Source organism: Brassica napus, chromosome A9 (assembly GCF_020379485.1).
Source record: "Brassica napus cultivar Da-Ae chromosome A9, Da-Ae, whole genome shotgun sequence".
NCBI lineage: Eukaryota > Viridiplantae > Streptophyta > Magnoliopsida > Brassicales > Brassicaceae > Brassica > Brassica napus.
The window spans coordinates 19,506,129-19,522,572 of NC_063442.1; the positions used below are offsets into that span (position 1 = coordinate 19,506,129).

The window sequence follows — 16,444 nt, forward strand, 5'->3', positions numbered from 1 at the left end:
CTTAAACACATCTACACAAGTTCATTCCATAGATCAGATCTGAAGATCATCCCATCAAACCACCTATCATCAACAAAATCACCCATATCTCTCTCAAAACATCAGATCCACTACAAGAATAAATGGATATTGTGACAATGTTTTTAGTCACAATATACATATAATTTGTCACAAATTATCTATTGTGACCAATATGTGACGGTTTCTAAAAGGTCACAATAAAGTCGTCACAAATTCAACTTAGTCATAAAAATGTCACAACTATAGAGACCATTACAATAGTATCAGTTTTGTTACAAACTGTTACTAGATAAAGTAGTCACAAAACTGACACAAAGTGTTACGGATAAATACGTTAGTAAGTACGACACAATCTGTGACAATATTTTTTGTCACACATCTGTTACATTTTGTAACTAAGTAGGCACTTTGTATTTGTGGCAATTAACAAATACTTACCAAATAAATTATGGTTATTGCGTGACTTTTATATGTTTTAATTCTATTTATAAAACTAATCAGTTTAAATAAATTAAATAAAAGCTAATTCATGTTAAAAGAAAATTAAATTAAAATAAAAAGAAATTTGTAATTAGAATATATTTTATTGACAACCCGAACTACATATGGGTTAACTGGTTACAAAAATTAAGCTGGTATTAGAAACCAATTATGATACAGACCAAAGCAAAGCAAATTAGGGTAAACTGGTCTCCTACACCACCACCTCCTTTGCCTCCGTCAAACGACTCAAACCACAGCAACCAAGCGAGATTCTTATACTCCTGGTCTCCTACACCACTACCTCCTTCTCCTTCCGCCCTTGTCTACACCTCCGCCATCATCATTGGCTGTTCATATACTCCCGATGAAAGCCTTTAACACTGGAGTGGTCAGATCTACTACAAAGTAGTGGCTGTATCTGCATCTGAATCCGAAATCTAACATCAAATAAAATCAAATGAACCAAACTAAATCTGAAAAAGTAACATATTAAATCGAAAAAGAAATGGAACTGAGAGAGATACATACATCGACTAGTAAATTCCATTGGCATTACAGATCCTTGGAGTCGTTGAGAGGCAGTAGGGTAAAAGTTTCGACCATTAGTGAGTGAAAAGAGCTTTGAAATCTGAATCCTTAAAATCGCAGAGATATAAAAATAAAGAAAGAGATGTTCAAGGAGAAGAACATAAGAGGGAGTTATAATCAAAAGGATGAACTGAATAAAAAGGAAGAATCTGAAACGATTGTTGATTTGCTAGAGAAAGAGAGAAAATAGTTGATGGAGGCTACACCAAATAAGAGTTTAATAGGGTTATGAGATAGAGTATATTCTCAAAACGTGGGAAACCCTTTTTTTTGACGTGGGAAACCTGAAATATTTAATGTCAATTCCAAATAATTTGGAGCCAAAACCAAAACATGGTTATTTAGTTTGTTTAAGTTTTGGTTTGGTAGTTTTTTTTTTTTTTTTTTTTTTTTTGACGTCAAACGGCCATTCTATTACTCAGACTTGAGGTGGTCTAGGTAACCAGACCGGAATAGAACAACCAATAAAAAATAACTCCCTATGGAAGGATCTAGTAGTTTTCGCTAAAAAGTCTGATAACTGATTGTGTGCTCGTGGAACATGAATGATGTCGAAATCTGGAAAGCATATCAGAAGCGTCTCTATCTTCTCCAATTCTGTCGCAAAGCTTGGCCAAGCCTGCGGATCCTTTAACATTGCAATCAGCTCCTTGCAGTCTGTCCCAAAAGTCTGACATGTTGAATGTTGAAGCATATTCTCCATTGCCCAACGCAGTGCTTCTACCTCCGAGTGCAAAGCTGATTCTCGTCGACAGATATTCTTTGTCCCCATAAGTTGCGTGCTTCCCCTACTGTCCATCCAAGCCCAGCCACATCCGCTAAAGCGAGCTGATGATGTCCAAGATCCATCTAACAGACAGATATTACCCAAGCTTATGACTTGGGGCACCACATTATCACTCTCTTGTGCCACTGTTTGCACCACATCGTTCGCATCAAACCAGGCATGACATTCGCTTTCTGCATGTCGAACTATCTCCAAAGGATCTCTATCAATCCCCCTGAATAGTTTTTCATTCCTAGCCTTCCAGATATACCAGATAATCCAGGGATAAGGATCTCTATCTAATTCTGGCGCGATAATACTGTTCTTCCTCCAGAATAGATAATCCATATTTGTATACACGCTTGATACCGGAAAAATATCTGGACATGTAGGAGTCGATGATAAGGACCAAACTTGCAGCGCTGGCGGACATTCGAATATGGCATGGGTTACAGATTCTTCTGGCTCACCACACCTAGGGCAATAGTTATCACACCTCATATTGCGCCTTGCTAGGTTCCTTGTTACTGCTACATGACCCGTTACCAATTGCCATATAAGATGGCATATTTTTTGCGGCGCCTTTAGCTTCCAAGCAAAGGCTTGGAGCTTAGTGATGCCCGGCTCCAGAATTTCATGTTCCTCCACTGTCTTTAAGAGATTCTGAGCCACCCAGTATCCAGATTTTACCGTGTATTGGCCATTCTTCGTGTAGTTCCAGCAGAAAGTATCACGACGATGAGTCGAGCTTATGGCCAGACTCCTTATGAGCGGTATGTCATCAAGATTGACATATTGTTCCAGTAGATGAACATCCCACTCCTTTGTAACCTGATTAACGAAATCACTAACACGCATATTAGGGTGCATAACTGGCGCTACAGGGACCGCTGGTCTCGCCGGCGTCGTTGGAATCCACGGATCCTCCCACACCTTAACTCCATAACCTGAATGTACTTTATGTCGTATTCCCAGTAGTAACAGCTTCCTTGCAGCAGAGATACTAGTCCACACATATGATGGACTGTTGGCAGATTCTACTCTTAGTGGAGAACTCAATCTATAGTATCTTCCCCTCAAGACCCGGGCTACCAGAGAGTCTGGGAATTGAACTAGCCTCCATAGCTGCTTTGCCAGTAGAGCCAAATTGAATTCGTGGATCAACCGAAACCCAATTCCTCCCTCTTCTCTTGATCGGCAGACCTTTTCCCATTTCGCCCAGTGTATCCCTCTTTTTGGCGGATTTGAACTCCACCAGAATTTAGCGATAGCACTTGCTAAATTTTCACATATCTCCAATGGGAGCAGGAAAGTAGACATAACGTAGGTCGGAAGAGATAGTAGAATTGACTTAATCAACACTTCCTTCCCTCCTTTCGACAGCCATCTTCCTGTCCATCCATTCACTCTGTGCATCAACTTCTCCTTGAGAAAAGCAAAAAGTCTACATTTTGAACCACTTATGTCTTCCGGGATACCTAAGTAGGTTCCCATTCCTCCCTCATTTTGTATTCCAAGTGAATCTTTAATCTCTTGTCTAATCGTTGCGTTAATCCGCTTACCAAAGAGCAATGACGATTTGTTGAAATTGATACATTGACCTGATGCTTTGCCGTACTTCCTGACTACTTTCATCACTTCTTCACATTCACGGGGCTCCGCCTTACAGAAGAAAAGGCTATCATCAGCAAAGAGAAGGTGGGAAACCGAAGGACACGCGCGTGTGACACGCATCCCCGTTATCCTCCCTTGGTTCTCTGCATGACTGAGAAGGCGAGAGAGCGCTTCCGTGCATAGAATAAAGATGAAAGGAGACAAAGGATCTCCTTGGCGTAGGCCTCTACCAGGGACAATATTTCCTCTTGGTTGTCCATTCATGAGCACCTTGTATTTCACCGACGTAATGCAACGCATTATCCAGATAATCCAGGTTTCCGAGAAGCCCATCTTACGCATAACAGCTTCAATAAACGACCATTCCATCCTATCATATGCTTTACTCATGTCTGTCTTAATGGCCATCCTCTTGCTACGACCACTTGGTTTAGTTCGCAGAGCGTGGAACATTTCTTGTGCAATCATAATGTTATCTGAAATCTGCCTTCCAGCAACAAAAGCAGACTGAGTTTCTGAAATCAAGCCTGGTAGCACTTTTTTTAATCTCTGGCATAAGACCTTAGAGATTATCTTGTAACTGACATTGCACAAGCTGATTGGTCTAAATTGAGTCATCTCATTCGGCTTCGTTGTCTTTGGGATGAGACATATATTCATGTCATTCAGTCCATTCGCCACTGTCCCCTCAAAAAGAAATTCATTAACCATAAGAGTTAAATCGTCCTTTACAATATCCCAAAATTTCTGGTAGAAAAGTGCAGTCAAACCATCTGGTCCTGGGGCCTTTTCTGGGTGCATAGCAAAAAGAGCTAATTTGACCTCCCATTCGGAGACCGGTCCTGTAAGGTTATCATTCATCTCCCCGGTAATAGTCGTAGGGACTTGTGCTAGAGCCTCTTCGATCTCCTCCGGGATTGAAGACTCAAAAATCTGTCTAAAATAGCTGGTAGCAATGGCTACCAGTCCTTCGTCATCCTCAACTATATTTCCATTCGCGTCTAGAAGCTGCGTTATCTTGTTCCTCCCTCTTCTTTGCTTTGTTAGGGCGTGGAAAAATTTAGTATTCCTGTCACCTTCTCGCAGCCAAAACACTCGACTTTTCTGTTTCCAGAACAGTTCTTCCGCCTTAAGAGCATCAGAGAGTTCCTTCAAAGCTGCTGCAATTTCCGCAGTTGTGGCGTTGTCATCTGCATATAGACCCTCCACTTTTTCTTTCAACTCCTCCACTAATTTCGCCGAATTAACATTATGTTGTCTTCTCCACTCGCTTAAGGCTTTCCTGCAGCTCGAAATATGTTCCATAATAGTCGCACTGGGAGGGAGATCAGGAGATTTCCATCCCTCAAGAATAACTTGCCTTAGCTCCTCATTATCCAACCATCTTTTATCAAATTTGAAATTTCTTGATCTCCTCATCGGTTTAATGAGTATGTTTGCAAGAATCGGACGATGATCCGATCCCCATAGCCTCATATATTTCACATTCGAGTGGGGAAACTTCTCATGCCAGTCAGCATTTCCTACTGCCCTATCGAGGCGACATCGCACAGTTTGTCCTCCTGCTCGCTTCCCCACCCAGGAGAGCATGTTCCCAGTGAAAGGGAACTCTAGCATCCCACAATCATTCAGCATCTGCTTAAAAGGCAGAAACGAACTATCCGGACGTTGTCTCCCTCCTTCTTTCTCAGTGTGTCCTGTAATTTCATTAAAATCACCTATCATGAACCAAGGTCCATTTCTTGTTGTTGAGAAACGCGTAAGGCGTTCCCAAACTTGATCTCGTCTTTCTAGTACAGGATCCCCATAAACAAACGTCATATAGACTTTTATTCCATCAATGACTGCCTCAATGTCAATCATACGGTTATTCGAAAATAAAACATTAACTTGAAATTCATCCATAAAAAATAAAGCTAAACCTCCGCTGAGTCCAAGTGGCTCAACAGTAAACAAATGGTCAAAACCTAAGTCGGTCTGAATGTTTTGCAACATCAGCCTCCTGTTCTTCGTCTCAGAAAGGAACACAAGTCCTGGGTGATGCTTCTGACACATCTCCGTAAGGCGTCGAACTGTGAGGTCGTTCCCAATCCCTCGACAGTTCCAACTGAGTGTCTTCATGGATGAGTTTTTGGGGTTTTTTTGGACCCCTCCAACTCATTAGCATCGTGATGAAACGTTCGTCCTTTCCTCGAACTGGTGTGACGATTGTGTTTTTTGTGTTCTGGATCCCCCGAGGAGGAGACACCATGCTTCCTTGGAGAACCTCGACGGAGGAACTCCACTTTCCTCATCGGCATTCCACGTGGGGCCAAAGAACGTGAGCTCCCCTTACTTGAACCTTTGCTCTTGTTACTCTTTCCTCCAAAGTGGGAACGTACCGGAGCGTCTTGAGACACAGCATCTTCTTCCATTTCTTCCAGCTCCTCTCCAATTAAATCATCCGCTTGCTCATTCCACACCTCCATATCGTTGTTTTGCTCTTGTTGATGCACCACCACACCGTCGGGCTCGACAATCTCCATATCCTGCAATGCACCTATTATCTGACCTCTTTCCAAATCCTCCTTATAACCATCATTCCCCATAGGAGAGAATGTAATAGCTCGAGGATCACCCCTATCGCGGAAAGTGATGTTGCCATCATTAGAAAGCAATCGGGATGGAGTTACAATAGTACTTGCAATTTTCCTTCCGCTACTCCGAGACGTTCCAACTATCTCGGATGGCTCGGACTCAACTTGCACTATTGACAGCCCCTCAGCATGAGTGACATCATAGCCACCCGACTGCATTATACCACCATGTCGCTGCTCACGTCGGGAGGCCACATCCCTGACGTCTTTTGCTCTCCATGTTTGTGTCTTCTTCACCTCATACGGAGCGTATCTGCGACTATAACGCTGAGGTCCACGTTTGTCCTCTGATCTATGAACCCGGTTATCCCTATCGCTGTCATAGCGAGGCATAAACCGATCGTCCCGCGGTCTGTAAGCAATCTCAGAGCTCGATGATTTGACAGTCTCTGGTCTACGCTCATTACGCAACACAGGTTTGCGATCATTCCAGCTGTGATAACGATCACGCTCTGTTCTATCAGCCAACAAAGATTGGCGATTGTTTGGCTCAAAAGGAAGCTGAACCCGAGAGAAAACCCCAGCCTCCTTAGCCTGTAATCTTTGCTCTTCCATCTTCTTAGGACAATTCTGAGCTTCATGTGTCAGGAATCCACAATGTGAGCAGTGTTTAAAAAGCTTTTCATACTTGAACTGTATGGTGACTTCATCACCTCCTGGAGACTGCACCTTCTTATTGAAAATCAAAGGCTTCCTTGTGTCAACCTCCACCAGCAGCCGTCCCGCAGATAACTCAATTGTGTCAACGTGTCCAAGCTTCTTACCAATATTCTTCAAATTCCTCACCGTCCAGTAGTGCAGAGGTATTCCTGAGACCTCTACCCAGAATGGGATGACCCATGGATACTCATCGTGGACTACGGGTTCCCAACGAACCAGTACAAACATACAAAAATTGTAGTGGAAAGGTCCCTGACTAAGAACATGCTGAATATCCACTTCTGATGTAAAGTTTAGCAAGAACTTTCCATTACCAAGGTCATTTGCCGTAATTCTGTCTTGCAGACCCCATTGAGTAGGCATTGCTTTGATGAGCTTCTCAACGTTCTGTTTCTTAGGGTTCAGAACTTTACCAATGAGGGACATACGAAACTCCCGAATGGTATGAGACCCGTCATCCTCCTCCAACAAAATAGGCTCATCATCATCTTCAGACAAAATTCCTTTCCCTTTAACGTCTGCCATAGGAGCAGAAGAAAACCTATGAGAAGATCCCATAGTTGCGCAAGAGACCACGGATCCAGCGATCCAATGACAAGACGGATTTCTATACAAGCCAAAGAGCTAGTAAAAACCGATCCAGACAAGGGCAACAGCAGAGTTCAAACAGATGTAACAGTCGAGACCGAAAGCAACTTCCTTGGCGGGGAAGCTATGAAGATCCCGATCACCCTGTTGACGGAGCCGTAACACCACACGCACAGAGTCGATGAGATGGCTGATCTAACGTCAATGAACGTCTAGATCAGAGGAAGATCGAAATCCCAAAGAAGATCTCGATCTCAGAAGACGTCGCCTTAGAATCGCCTCAGAGCGCCGCTAGGGTTTTGTTTTTTTGGTAGTTTAATTAATTGATTTGCTTGATAGAGATAGATTAATTTTGTGTACGTATTCAATGGTTATATGTTTTTTTTTAATGAAAATATTCGTAATCAATGGTTATCTGTTGGTGTAATAGTTTAATATTTAAAATTGTATGATAACTTTTTAAAGATTAACACATAATTTATGATTTAGAGTTTAGGGTATATGGTTTCATGTACATGTTTAAAGTTAAGGTTTGCTAAAAGGATTTGTGACTTAATTTATATGACTTAAAGTTATAAGTTCAAGTATATAGAGTTAGGATTTAGAATTTGGAGTTTAGGGTATATGATTTCAAGTTTGTTTTAATGTTTGGTGTTAGGATTTATAAAATATTAAATTTGTTGGTTATTAATATTATACGTAGTGAATTCAATTTAAATTTGTTTAAACTAAATTTATTAAATTGTATATGTAATTTTTTTAAATATTTGTATATATAATTAGTGATTATATTTTGGTTATTATGATTTTAACTTCAATGATTTAAAGTGTCGAAGGTTATCTTTATTATTTAGGGTTTGGAGTTTGGGGAATATATTTTGAAGTTCAAATATTATGAGGTTAAAGTTTAGATTATAATGTTATAATTTTGTATGAGTGTTAGAACGCATATTATAGAAATTGTAATTTATTACTTAAAGTGTAAGGTTTAATCTTTATGATTTAATGATTAGAGCTTGGGGTAGTTGTTTGGGGTTTCAATTATAGATTTGAGAGTAATTTGAGAAGATAAAATTTTGAGTCTGAATTTTAAAGCAATATTGTTTTTATAATAGTGATGGAATATAGTAATATTTTATGTTACAATTATGACTAAATTAAAAGTCATCAACCCGGTAACAAGTTGAGTTGAGATGATATGATTACGAACTCTTGGTCACCCTGGGCGACAGTATGTAAACCATGAAATTGTGTCCAGTAGGGACGACTTCTTGTCTCGATTCCGTAACAATACTTGTGACTAAACATTTCGTCACATTTTTTGTAACTTTTAGCAACGTTTCGTTTGTTACTTTTACATTCGTCACAACCTTGTGACAAAATAATCACGATTTTATGACAAAAAAATTTAGTCACTACCCCGTATGTAAATAGTCGCTATATTGTGACCAAACTTTTTGTCATAATATCTAGTCACAATGTTCACTTTTTCTTGTAGTGATCATTCTTCAAAAGAATCAGGGACAATTGAATCTCCTCATCAGGGATTCATCAAGTGGTATCAGAGCAGATCTGAAGGCTCTTGATCTGGGTTTGATTCTAAAACTTCTCTCTTTGTTTTTGGGAATCTATTTTCTATTCTCTGCAATTTTCTCAGAAATCTCTTATCTTTTTATCTGTATAATCTGCAAGAGGGCCAACCAGATTTTAAAAAAAAAATAGAAAAGTTGAAGAGAAATCCAACTTGGCTGAAGAGAAATCCAGCCCTGGTGGTAATGCCTCTTGCAAACAAAAATCTTGCAATCTGTCTATCTCTTTCTTCTGTTTTGGGGTTGGGGTTTGTTCTCTGAAGCTTGATCTTTGTTTCTTGCTGAGCTACTGGATTCACAGAGAAAATACACAGAAAAATTCAGAGAGAAACACTTGAGAGTTTGTGAGGCTTTGGCTATCTGTTATTGTACTACTTTTTCTTGTTGAGATTGTAACAGGAAACCATGGCTGGGGATGTCAGTAAAAGAAAGGAGGCACCAACTATGAAATAGAATAAATTTCAGATGGAAGCAATGATGTCTGAGATCATGAGAAGAATGAAAAAGTCTGATCTTTTACAAAAGAAACATGCTGATGATTTCTTTGATAATGTTTCTCAGGTTCAGAAGGAAGCTAAGACCAAAAGGAGTAGCCAGGATGTATCCAGTGCTACTAGACGTCCTGAGAGAAAACCACAGCCTGACCAATTCAGTTCCTCCACAAAGAATTTGCTAGAAAAAAAACAGCACTTGTTAAGTAAAGAATAATTGGGTTTTAACAAATCTGATTTGCTGCAGTTAAGGTCACGACCAGGGAGGCTGCTGGACACGCCTATTAGGAGGAGCAGAGGGCAATCTAAACAGTCTAGAGAAGAAACAAAACCTGTCCATAGTCGTGATGATCAGGAGTTGATGTGGGAGCTCTTAAGTGGATGAGTAGTCCCCAAAACATTATTGATATGTGTAACCAGATATTCAAGGATTTAGAGAAGGACGAAAGACAGAGCACACGGCCTTCCTCAAAGGTTACTGAGGCAAGGAGTTGTTGTAGCAAGCAGGAACAGATTATCCAAGATCTGAAAACAGAGCCATCTACGGTAATAAAAGAAACTGAGACAGAAAATGAGTTTTCTCTTTTCTCTTCTCAGTCTGAACTTGTTGTAAATAAAACCTGTGATGAACTAACTTTTTTTGAACCGGTGCATCCGAGTAGCCTTGTTTCAGTGTCTCAGGTCTCAGAATAAAACTCAGCAGAAGAAGCACAAAAGAGTTCACAACCAGAAGAAGTGTTGGAGCAGCCCAACATTGAAGCAGAAACATATGCTAAGTCACTCTCTTTGAACTCTCAAGGGCACTGTAAGAATCTTGATATGGTTAATTCTCTGCCTGAAATGTTTTTTTATGGTTAGTTCCAGTTAGTAATGTCAAATGGGTGGGCTATAAATGGGAGGCCCGTGTCCAAATAGATATGGACCGAAATGGACAAGTCCATATTGAACCATAAATAATTTTTGTCCAAATGGGTGAACCCAACTACATCTATGGCCAAATTTGGGCTTAACCAGTTGGACAATGGGCGGCCCAATAGGATTAAATGTCTAGGGTTTGGGAATTGGGGAAAACACGATTTTTTTTCTCACGAGTCATGAGAGACAGAGAGAGCTCTTCTGCGATTCTTCTTTCTCATCTTCGATTCCTCTTCCTTGTGTTCGATTCGTCTTCCTCTTCTTCGTTCTTCTTCGGTTCTCCTTCGATTACTTCGATTCTCTTTCGACTTCTGAGGCTATCTACGCCAAAAAAAATCCTAATCCCTTCGATGGCCAGAAACAAGCTTTTGTGGTTGTGGGTCGAGTCAGCACTGGCATAGAAGCAAAACTAAAGGTTGAAAATCTTTGATTAGTTCCCTAATTTTGGTTTGTTCTCGCACAAAGCATGAAATGGTTAATTGTGCTCGATGAACTTTTCAGGTGCTTTACGGGTCTGGAGCTAGGAAGTTCGCGAGAAGCTGTTGCAGCTCTTGGTTGACCTCTCACGAAGGTATTGTTTCGTGATCTTCTCTTGAATTTGTTTGCTCGCAATAAACATGACAATAAGTTAATACAATTTTTGAACTGATGTGTAGATACGTTGGTTGTTTAATTAATAGAAAAACCAAAGTTGGTTTAGGTTGATATCTCCTCGTACAACTATAGCTGTGTTATTTAATTAATACATAACTATGTTTGACGTGTTGTTGTTATGTGGATGATGAAGTGTCTACTTATTGTTAACTGATGATTTCTCTTATTTGTTTATTCCAATAACGTGATGAGTCTTGACTTTGCAATCCTTTTTAATTTTAAAATCCTTTTGACTTTGCAATCTAGAGATATTGAATCCTTATAATAATAAAATCAATCAAAGACTTTCTTTTGTTTACTGCTGTCTAGTGTCGTATATAGAACCTGCTCGTATATAGTAACATATGTCATGTGACCTTTCCGTTAAGCTCGTATATAGAACCTGCTCGTAAAGATCTCATTGTTTTAAGCTTTGACTTTGATTAACTGATCACTGATGATTTCTCATCAATAAGTAACTGATCTCAGTGTTGTTAAAGAGTGTATTACAGTCTTACCAAACCCTTTTCATTGATATTTCTAAACGTTGTTAAATAATAAATGTATATGTTCCAATGACTTCAGTGATGTGTCTATCTTGCTTTTTATTAGTGCTGTCTACCAAGAATATTAAAAATTTTCTCTTGTTCTCTTTTGTGTAGATGAATGCAGATACTTTCAACCTGAACGATGATGACTATTTGAGTGTTGAAGATATGATGGCTGAGAATGAAGATGGGCAGAATGCACAAGCTGATTCTGTAACGAGTGCTGCTCAGGCTAGAGGTAACAAACGTAGGCACTCGGTATGTTGGAAGAACTTTACAATTATAGGAGATAAGTTGTCTGATGGTAGTCATAACATTAAGTGCAATCATTGCCATGAGCTCTACAACATAGATCTAGGTAGGAATGGAACTAGTACTTTGCTTAGGCATTCGAGACGGTGTTCAAAGACTCCTGGATCTACACCTGGTAGTAATAGGAAGCTAGATATGATGGTCTTCCGTGAGATGATGGCTATTGCTATAGTAGAGCATAATCTGCCTTATGCATTTGTCGAGTATAGAAGGGTGAGAGATGCTCTTGCTTATGCGAATTCAAGTATTGAATTTTGGAGTAGGAACATACGGCTGTGTCTGATGTGCTTAGGATTTTTGAGAAGGAGAAAGCCAATCTTAGGAAGGTGTTGACTGAAGTTCCTGGTAGGATCAGTTTCACTACTGATCTTTGGAGAGCGATCACGGTAGAGGGATATTTGTGTCTGACAGCTCACCATCTTGACGCAAACTGGAAGCTACACGCGAAGATAGTGTCATTTTGTGTGTTTCCTCCTCCTCACACTGGTGCAAACATTGCTATGAAGTTAATGGAGATTTTGAAAGAGTGGGGCTTAGATAAGAAGGTGTTTACTGTAACGGTGGACAACGCTACTTCAAATGATAATATGCAAGGGTTTTTAAAGAGACAGCTTCGTAAGGATTTGGTTTGTAGTGGTGAGTTTATGCATATAAGATGCGCGGCACACATCTTGAACTTGATTGTTCAAGATGGATTGTCAGTGATTGGTGAAGCTCTAGAGAAGATTAGGGACAGTGTGAAGTTTGTAAAAGGTTCGGAATCTAGGGAGAAGATGTTTGAAGCTTGTGTGGAAACTGTTGGGATTGTGAATAAGAATGATGCTGGTCTTATTTTGGATGTGGCAACGAGGTGGAACTCGACTTTCTTAATGTTGTCTAGAGCTATTAAGTTTAAGGATGCATTGCGTAATCTCTCTGAAGTTGTGCCAATCTACAAGTGTTTTCCTTCAGAATTGGAATGGTCAAGAGGAGCACTAATCAAAGAGTTCTTGTCTCCATTTTCTGAGATGACAAAGCTGATTTCAGGCTCCTCATACCCTACTGCCAACTTATACTTTATGCAAGTGTGGAAAATAGAGAGTTGGTTGAGAGAGCATGCGACTTCAGATGATGAATTTGTCACAGGTTTAACAAGGTTTGTGTACACCAGTAGAAACGTAAGATTTGATCAATTTGTCCATTTTTCATAGGTTAAGAGTTTTAGTTAGTTGTGAGAAATGCTCTGATTTTTTCTTAATGTTGTTGTGAAAAATGCTCTGATTTTTGCTTGCTGTCTTTGCTTAGATTTATATGAAATCTTTGCTTGTTTCTGTTATGTATATATAGTCATTTGGTTTGATTCCAGTCTTGTATCTTTTGCTTGTTAATATGTTAGGTGATTCCGAAGATGAAGATGAGATTGAGGAGAATGAAGATGAAAATAAAGAAGAAGGAGAACAAGAACAAGAAGATGGTGGAAGAAAGAAGAAGAAGAAGGTGGTGACCAAGTGAAGAAATGAAACTCTCTTTGTTATAAAACATTGTTATGAACTTGTGAACTAATGTATTTTCACTTTTCAATGCTGTGTGAACTTGTATTTTTTTTTATCACTTTGAACTTATCTTGTGTTTTTTATAACTTTGAAACATGAAGTTGAAAACATAAATCTTAAGTATATCATATTTATAAATCTTTTGAACTGTATATGACATCTTTAAAATTGAAAAACCTAAGAATTTTTGCATCTTTAGAACTGAAATAAATTGTTTACATTAAGTGGGCACATGGGCCGTCCATGGATAACCCAACAAATCATGGTCCTATTTGGTTATGGTCTCATTTGGACATGGTTCTATTTGGGCTTCGACCAAAAATGTCCAGCAAAAAACTGAAGCCCATTCGGACACACCCAAACCCGTCCAACCCGCCCATTTGACATCTCTAGTTCCAGTGATGTAAAATGTTTTGGTCTTGAAAAAGTGAAAGAATTTTATGTCTTAAACTCTGTTTTTAATAACATGATTCATTCTTTTAAGAAACTTGAACCAGATAAATTTTTTGAAGAAAAACGTTTTTCCTGTGATAGTGAAATCAGTCATGGTCTTGTTTTGAGTTTTGATCAGTTTATGGAACACAACAAAAGCCTGGATTACCCTGAAAAGACATTAGAGCTTATTCTGCAACAACCTGTTTTATGTTCTAGAAAATCTTTTGATTCATTTGTCTTCAAAGAAAATAGCTTTGTTCTGAGTTTTTCTAAGAATAAAATAGCCACTGGTTATTTGTTTTCTTCCTCACATTTCTGGAAAGAGTTTATGGTTAGGAATTTTCAGAAACCAAAATCACTTAGAGCTGAAACCGATTTTATTTTGTGATTCTGTTTTTAAACTTGGAATCTTGTGTTCTGAATCTGATAAACCTTGGCATGTTTTGAGATCATCTCTTGAGAATTGTGTTGTTTCAAGCTTTGATGATATTCTGGTTTACAATACTTTCTTTGATAATCAAGCTGAGCCTTGGTTAAGAGATTCTTGGTTTAAACTTGATCTTTTGTGTTCTGAATATGAGGAACTTGTGCCTGTTCTAACATTGTTCTTTAAGAACCGTGCTATCTTGTGCCTTGATACCATTCTGGTATACAATACTTACTTTTATATGCATTATCAAGGTCTGAAACGTTTGCTGCATGATATAGGGAAAGGAAGTTTGGTTTTTGATCTGAACAAGTGCATGTCTTGCACTGATAATTCTGGATATCTAGTCTCTGTTTTGAGTGTCCAGGATCAACATGTTCAGTCTCAAAGGAGTGTAAGACACAAGAGCAGAGACCATGCTTATCAGCCAGAGATTTGGAGATGGAAGTACTTGAGGAAAATGACTTCAAAACTCCAAGGAAGTTTTTGTCCAAAACCTTACTTTGATGATGTTTCCATGCTTATTTTCTTGATCGTTTATCTCACTTCTTACTTGTTTCCTTTTGATGTAGGAGATACAGATTTGAAGACAAATCTTTTCAAAGGAGGAGGGGATGATGCAACCATGGTTGAGCTAGAAGATAATTTGAAATGGATGCAATCTCGTGGATGCAACTCTGTGGATGCTGAACTGGTGGATGCAGAAACTCGTGGATACAATTCTATGGATGGATGAATGGAAAGCTTAAAGATGAACCAGAGGCTGGAATGGAGCATAATGAGCTTATGTTGGCTATGAAGAACAAGACAAACAAGCTGGAAAAGTTGTGGATCAGAATCAAGGATGAGTTGGGCCTTTTTCAGCCAAAAGGAGATCAAATATCCCATATAAGGATCCATTATCTCTTGTGATGAACCAGCCACGAAATTAAAGTCTATGAAACAAAGGGAGCAATTGTTTGCTTGGTTTATTCTGAACCAGAGCTAAACCAGTTCGAAAATCAAGTCAAGGATTCAGTCCAACCTAGTTTTCCTAAGTATTTTCTTATTCCTGCAATTTAAGACTTTCCGTTTTCCTTCTCCTTCTCTACTTAAACTCTCTTTTGTTTCATGACAAAATATTCACTCTTTTTATTAAAACTTTATCTCAAATCTGTGAATTCCTTGTTCATCTTTGAACACTGATTGCTAAAGAGTTCATTCTCTGATTGCAAAACTTGTCTTTGATCACAACAGAGTTCATTCTCTTAATCATAGACACATCTACACAAGTTATGATCATTCCATAGATCAGATCTGAAGATCATCCCATCAAACCACCTATCATCAACAAAATAACCCATATCTCTCTCAAAATCATCAGATCATCCTTCAAAAGAATCAGGGACAATTTAATCTCCTCATCAGGGATTCATCACCATTGCAGATGGATCAAATATCTTCTTTTTTGTTAACTTGTGATTGTTGAGTCAACAAAATAATTTGTTGTTGTATTTTTTTTTAAATTATGAGTTATCTACAGATGATAGAATGATTGCTGATTACTGTCGTAGATTTGGTGCTGATGTCATCATTGACTTAAGAGTCTTGCAACAATAGTATCATTGGTATGTGTGCTTCTATTTTTTCAAGCGTGAGGCTGATGAAGTCATATGATTTGGCTGATCAGTTTTTTGTTGCTTATTTTGTTGCATTGATTTCTTAGCTTTTGGTATATACCACTAAACTTACATGTTAAATAAATTCCAGAATGATGGTGAAATGTATGATGAGTTTGGCAATCTAAAGAAGTACCCTGTTATAACAAACCAAGCTTACATGCCGTTAGTGCTCATTATGTTGTGTGAGAAGTCAAAAAAAGAAGATAATTTTGTTTTAAGTTCAACTCACACAACTTCTCTATGCAAGGAATCTGCCACAAAAGTGGAGCTTCAGAATAGAACCTTCCCGCTATGAAACAAAATATTTGTCTTGATAGATAGTTAAAATAGTCCTCACATAATGTTCATGGTAATTATCTAGAGGACACTTCGAGGAAATCAACATATTTGCAGAGATTTTGCTAAAAGTTGCACATAAATTTTGAGGCTATATGATTATATATATATATATATATATAAATAAAAGAACAGATCAGATGTTGAAGTTTGTAAATAACGAAAGGAAAGAGAGACGTTCAAGGATTTCATAATACAACTACACTAGA

At 38.7% G+C, this 16,444-nt stretch overlaps 2 protein-coding genes across 2 annotated transcripts; one reads left to right on the forward strand and one right to left on the reverse strand.

The window, feature by feature from the left end:
* Positions 1-5,632: 5,632 nt before the first annotated feature.
* On the reverse strand, positions 5,633-7,326 carry LOC125578119. Its single transcript, XM_048740415.1, has 2 exons — positions 5,854-7,326; positions 5,633-5,761 (listed from the first exon to the last, which is right to left on the reverse strand). The coding sequence occupies exons 1-2, from the start codon at positions 7,324-7,326 to the stop codon at positions 5,633-5,635; spliced, it is 1,602 nt and encodes a 533-aa protein (XP_048596372.1).
* Positions 7,327-8,855: 1,529 nt separating this feature from the next.
* LOC106360960 lies at positions 8,856-15,390 on the forward strand. The gene is made up of 5 exons (XM_048740885.1): positions 8,856-10,241; positions 10,710-10,766; positions 10,853-10,922; positions 11,647-11,770; positions 14,520-15,390. Exons 4-5 carry the CDS (start codon positions 11,647-11,649, stop codon positions 14,972-14,974), a joined length of 579 nt encoding a protein of 192 aa, XP_048596842.1. The 5' UTR covers positions 8,856-10,241; positions 10,710-10,766; positions 10,853-10,922; the 3' UTR covers positions 14,975-15,390.
* Positions 15,391-16,444: the final 1,054 nt, after the last annotated feature.

Excerpts from the sequence above, each read along its gene's own strand:
- LOC125578119 (XM_048740415.1), bottom strand. The coding sequence starts at position 7,326 with ATGGGATCTTCTCATAGGTTTTCTTCTGCTCCTATGGCAGACGTTAAA. Across the intron at positions 5,762-5,853 it reads CTGTGTCTCAAGACGCTCCG|GAAAGTGGAGTTCCTCCGTC; the intron begins GTACGTTCCCAC and ends AATGCCGATGAG.
- LOC106360960 (XM_048740885.1), top strand. The coding sequence starts at position 11,647 with ATGAATGCAGATACTTTCAACCTGAACGATGATGACTATTTGAGTGTT. Across the intron at positions 11,771-14,519 it reads GAGTGCTGCTCAGGCTAGAG|GGAAAGGAAGTTTGGTTTTT; the intron begins GTAACAAACGTA and ends TGCATGATATAG.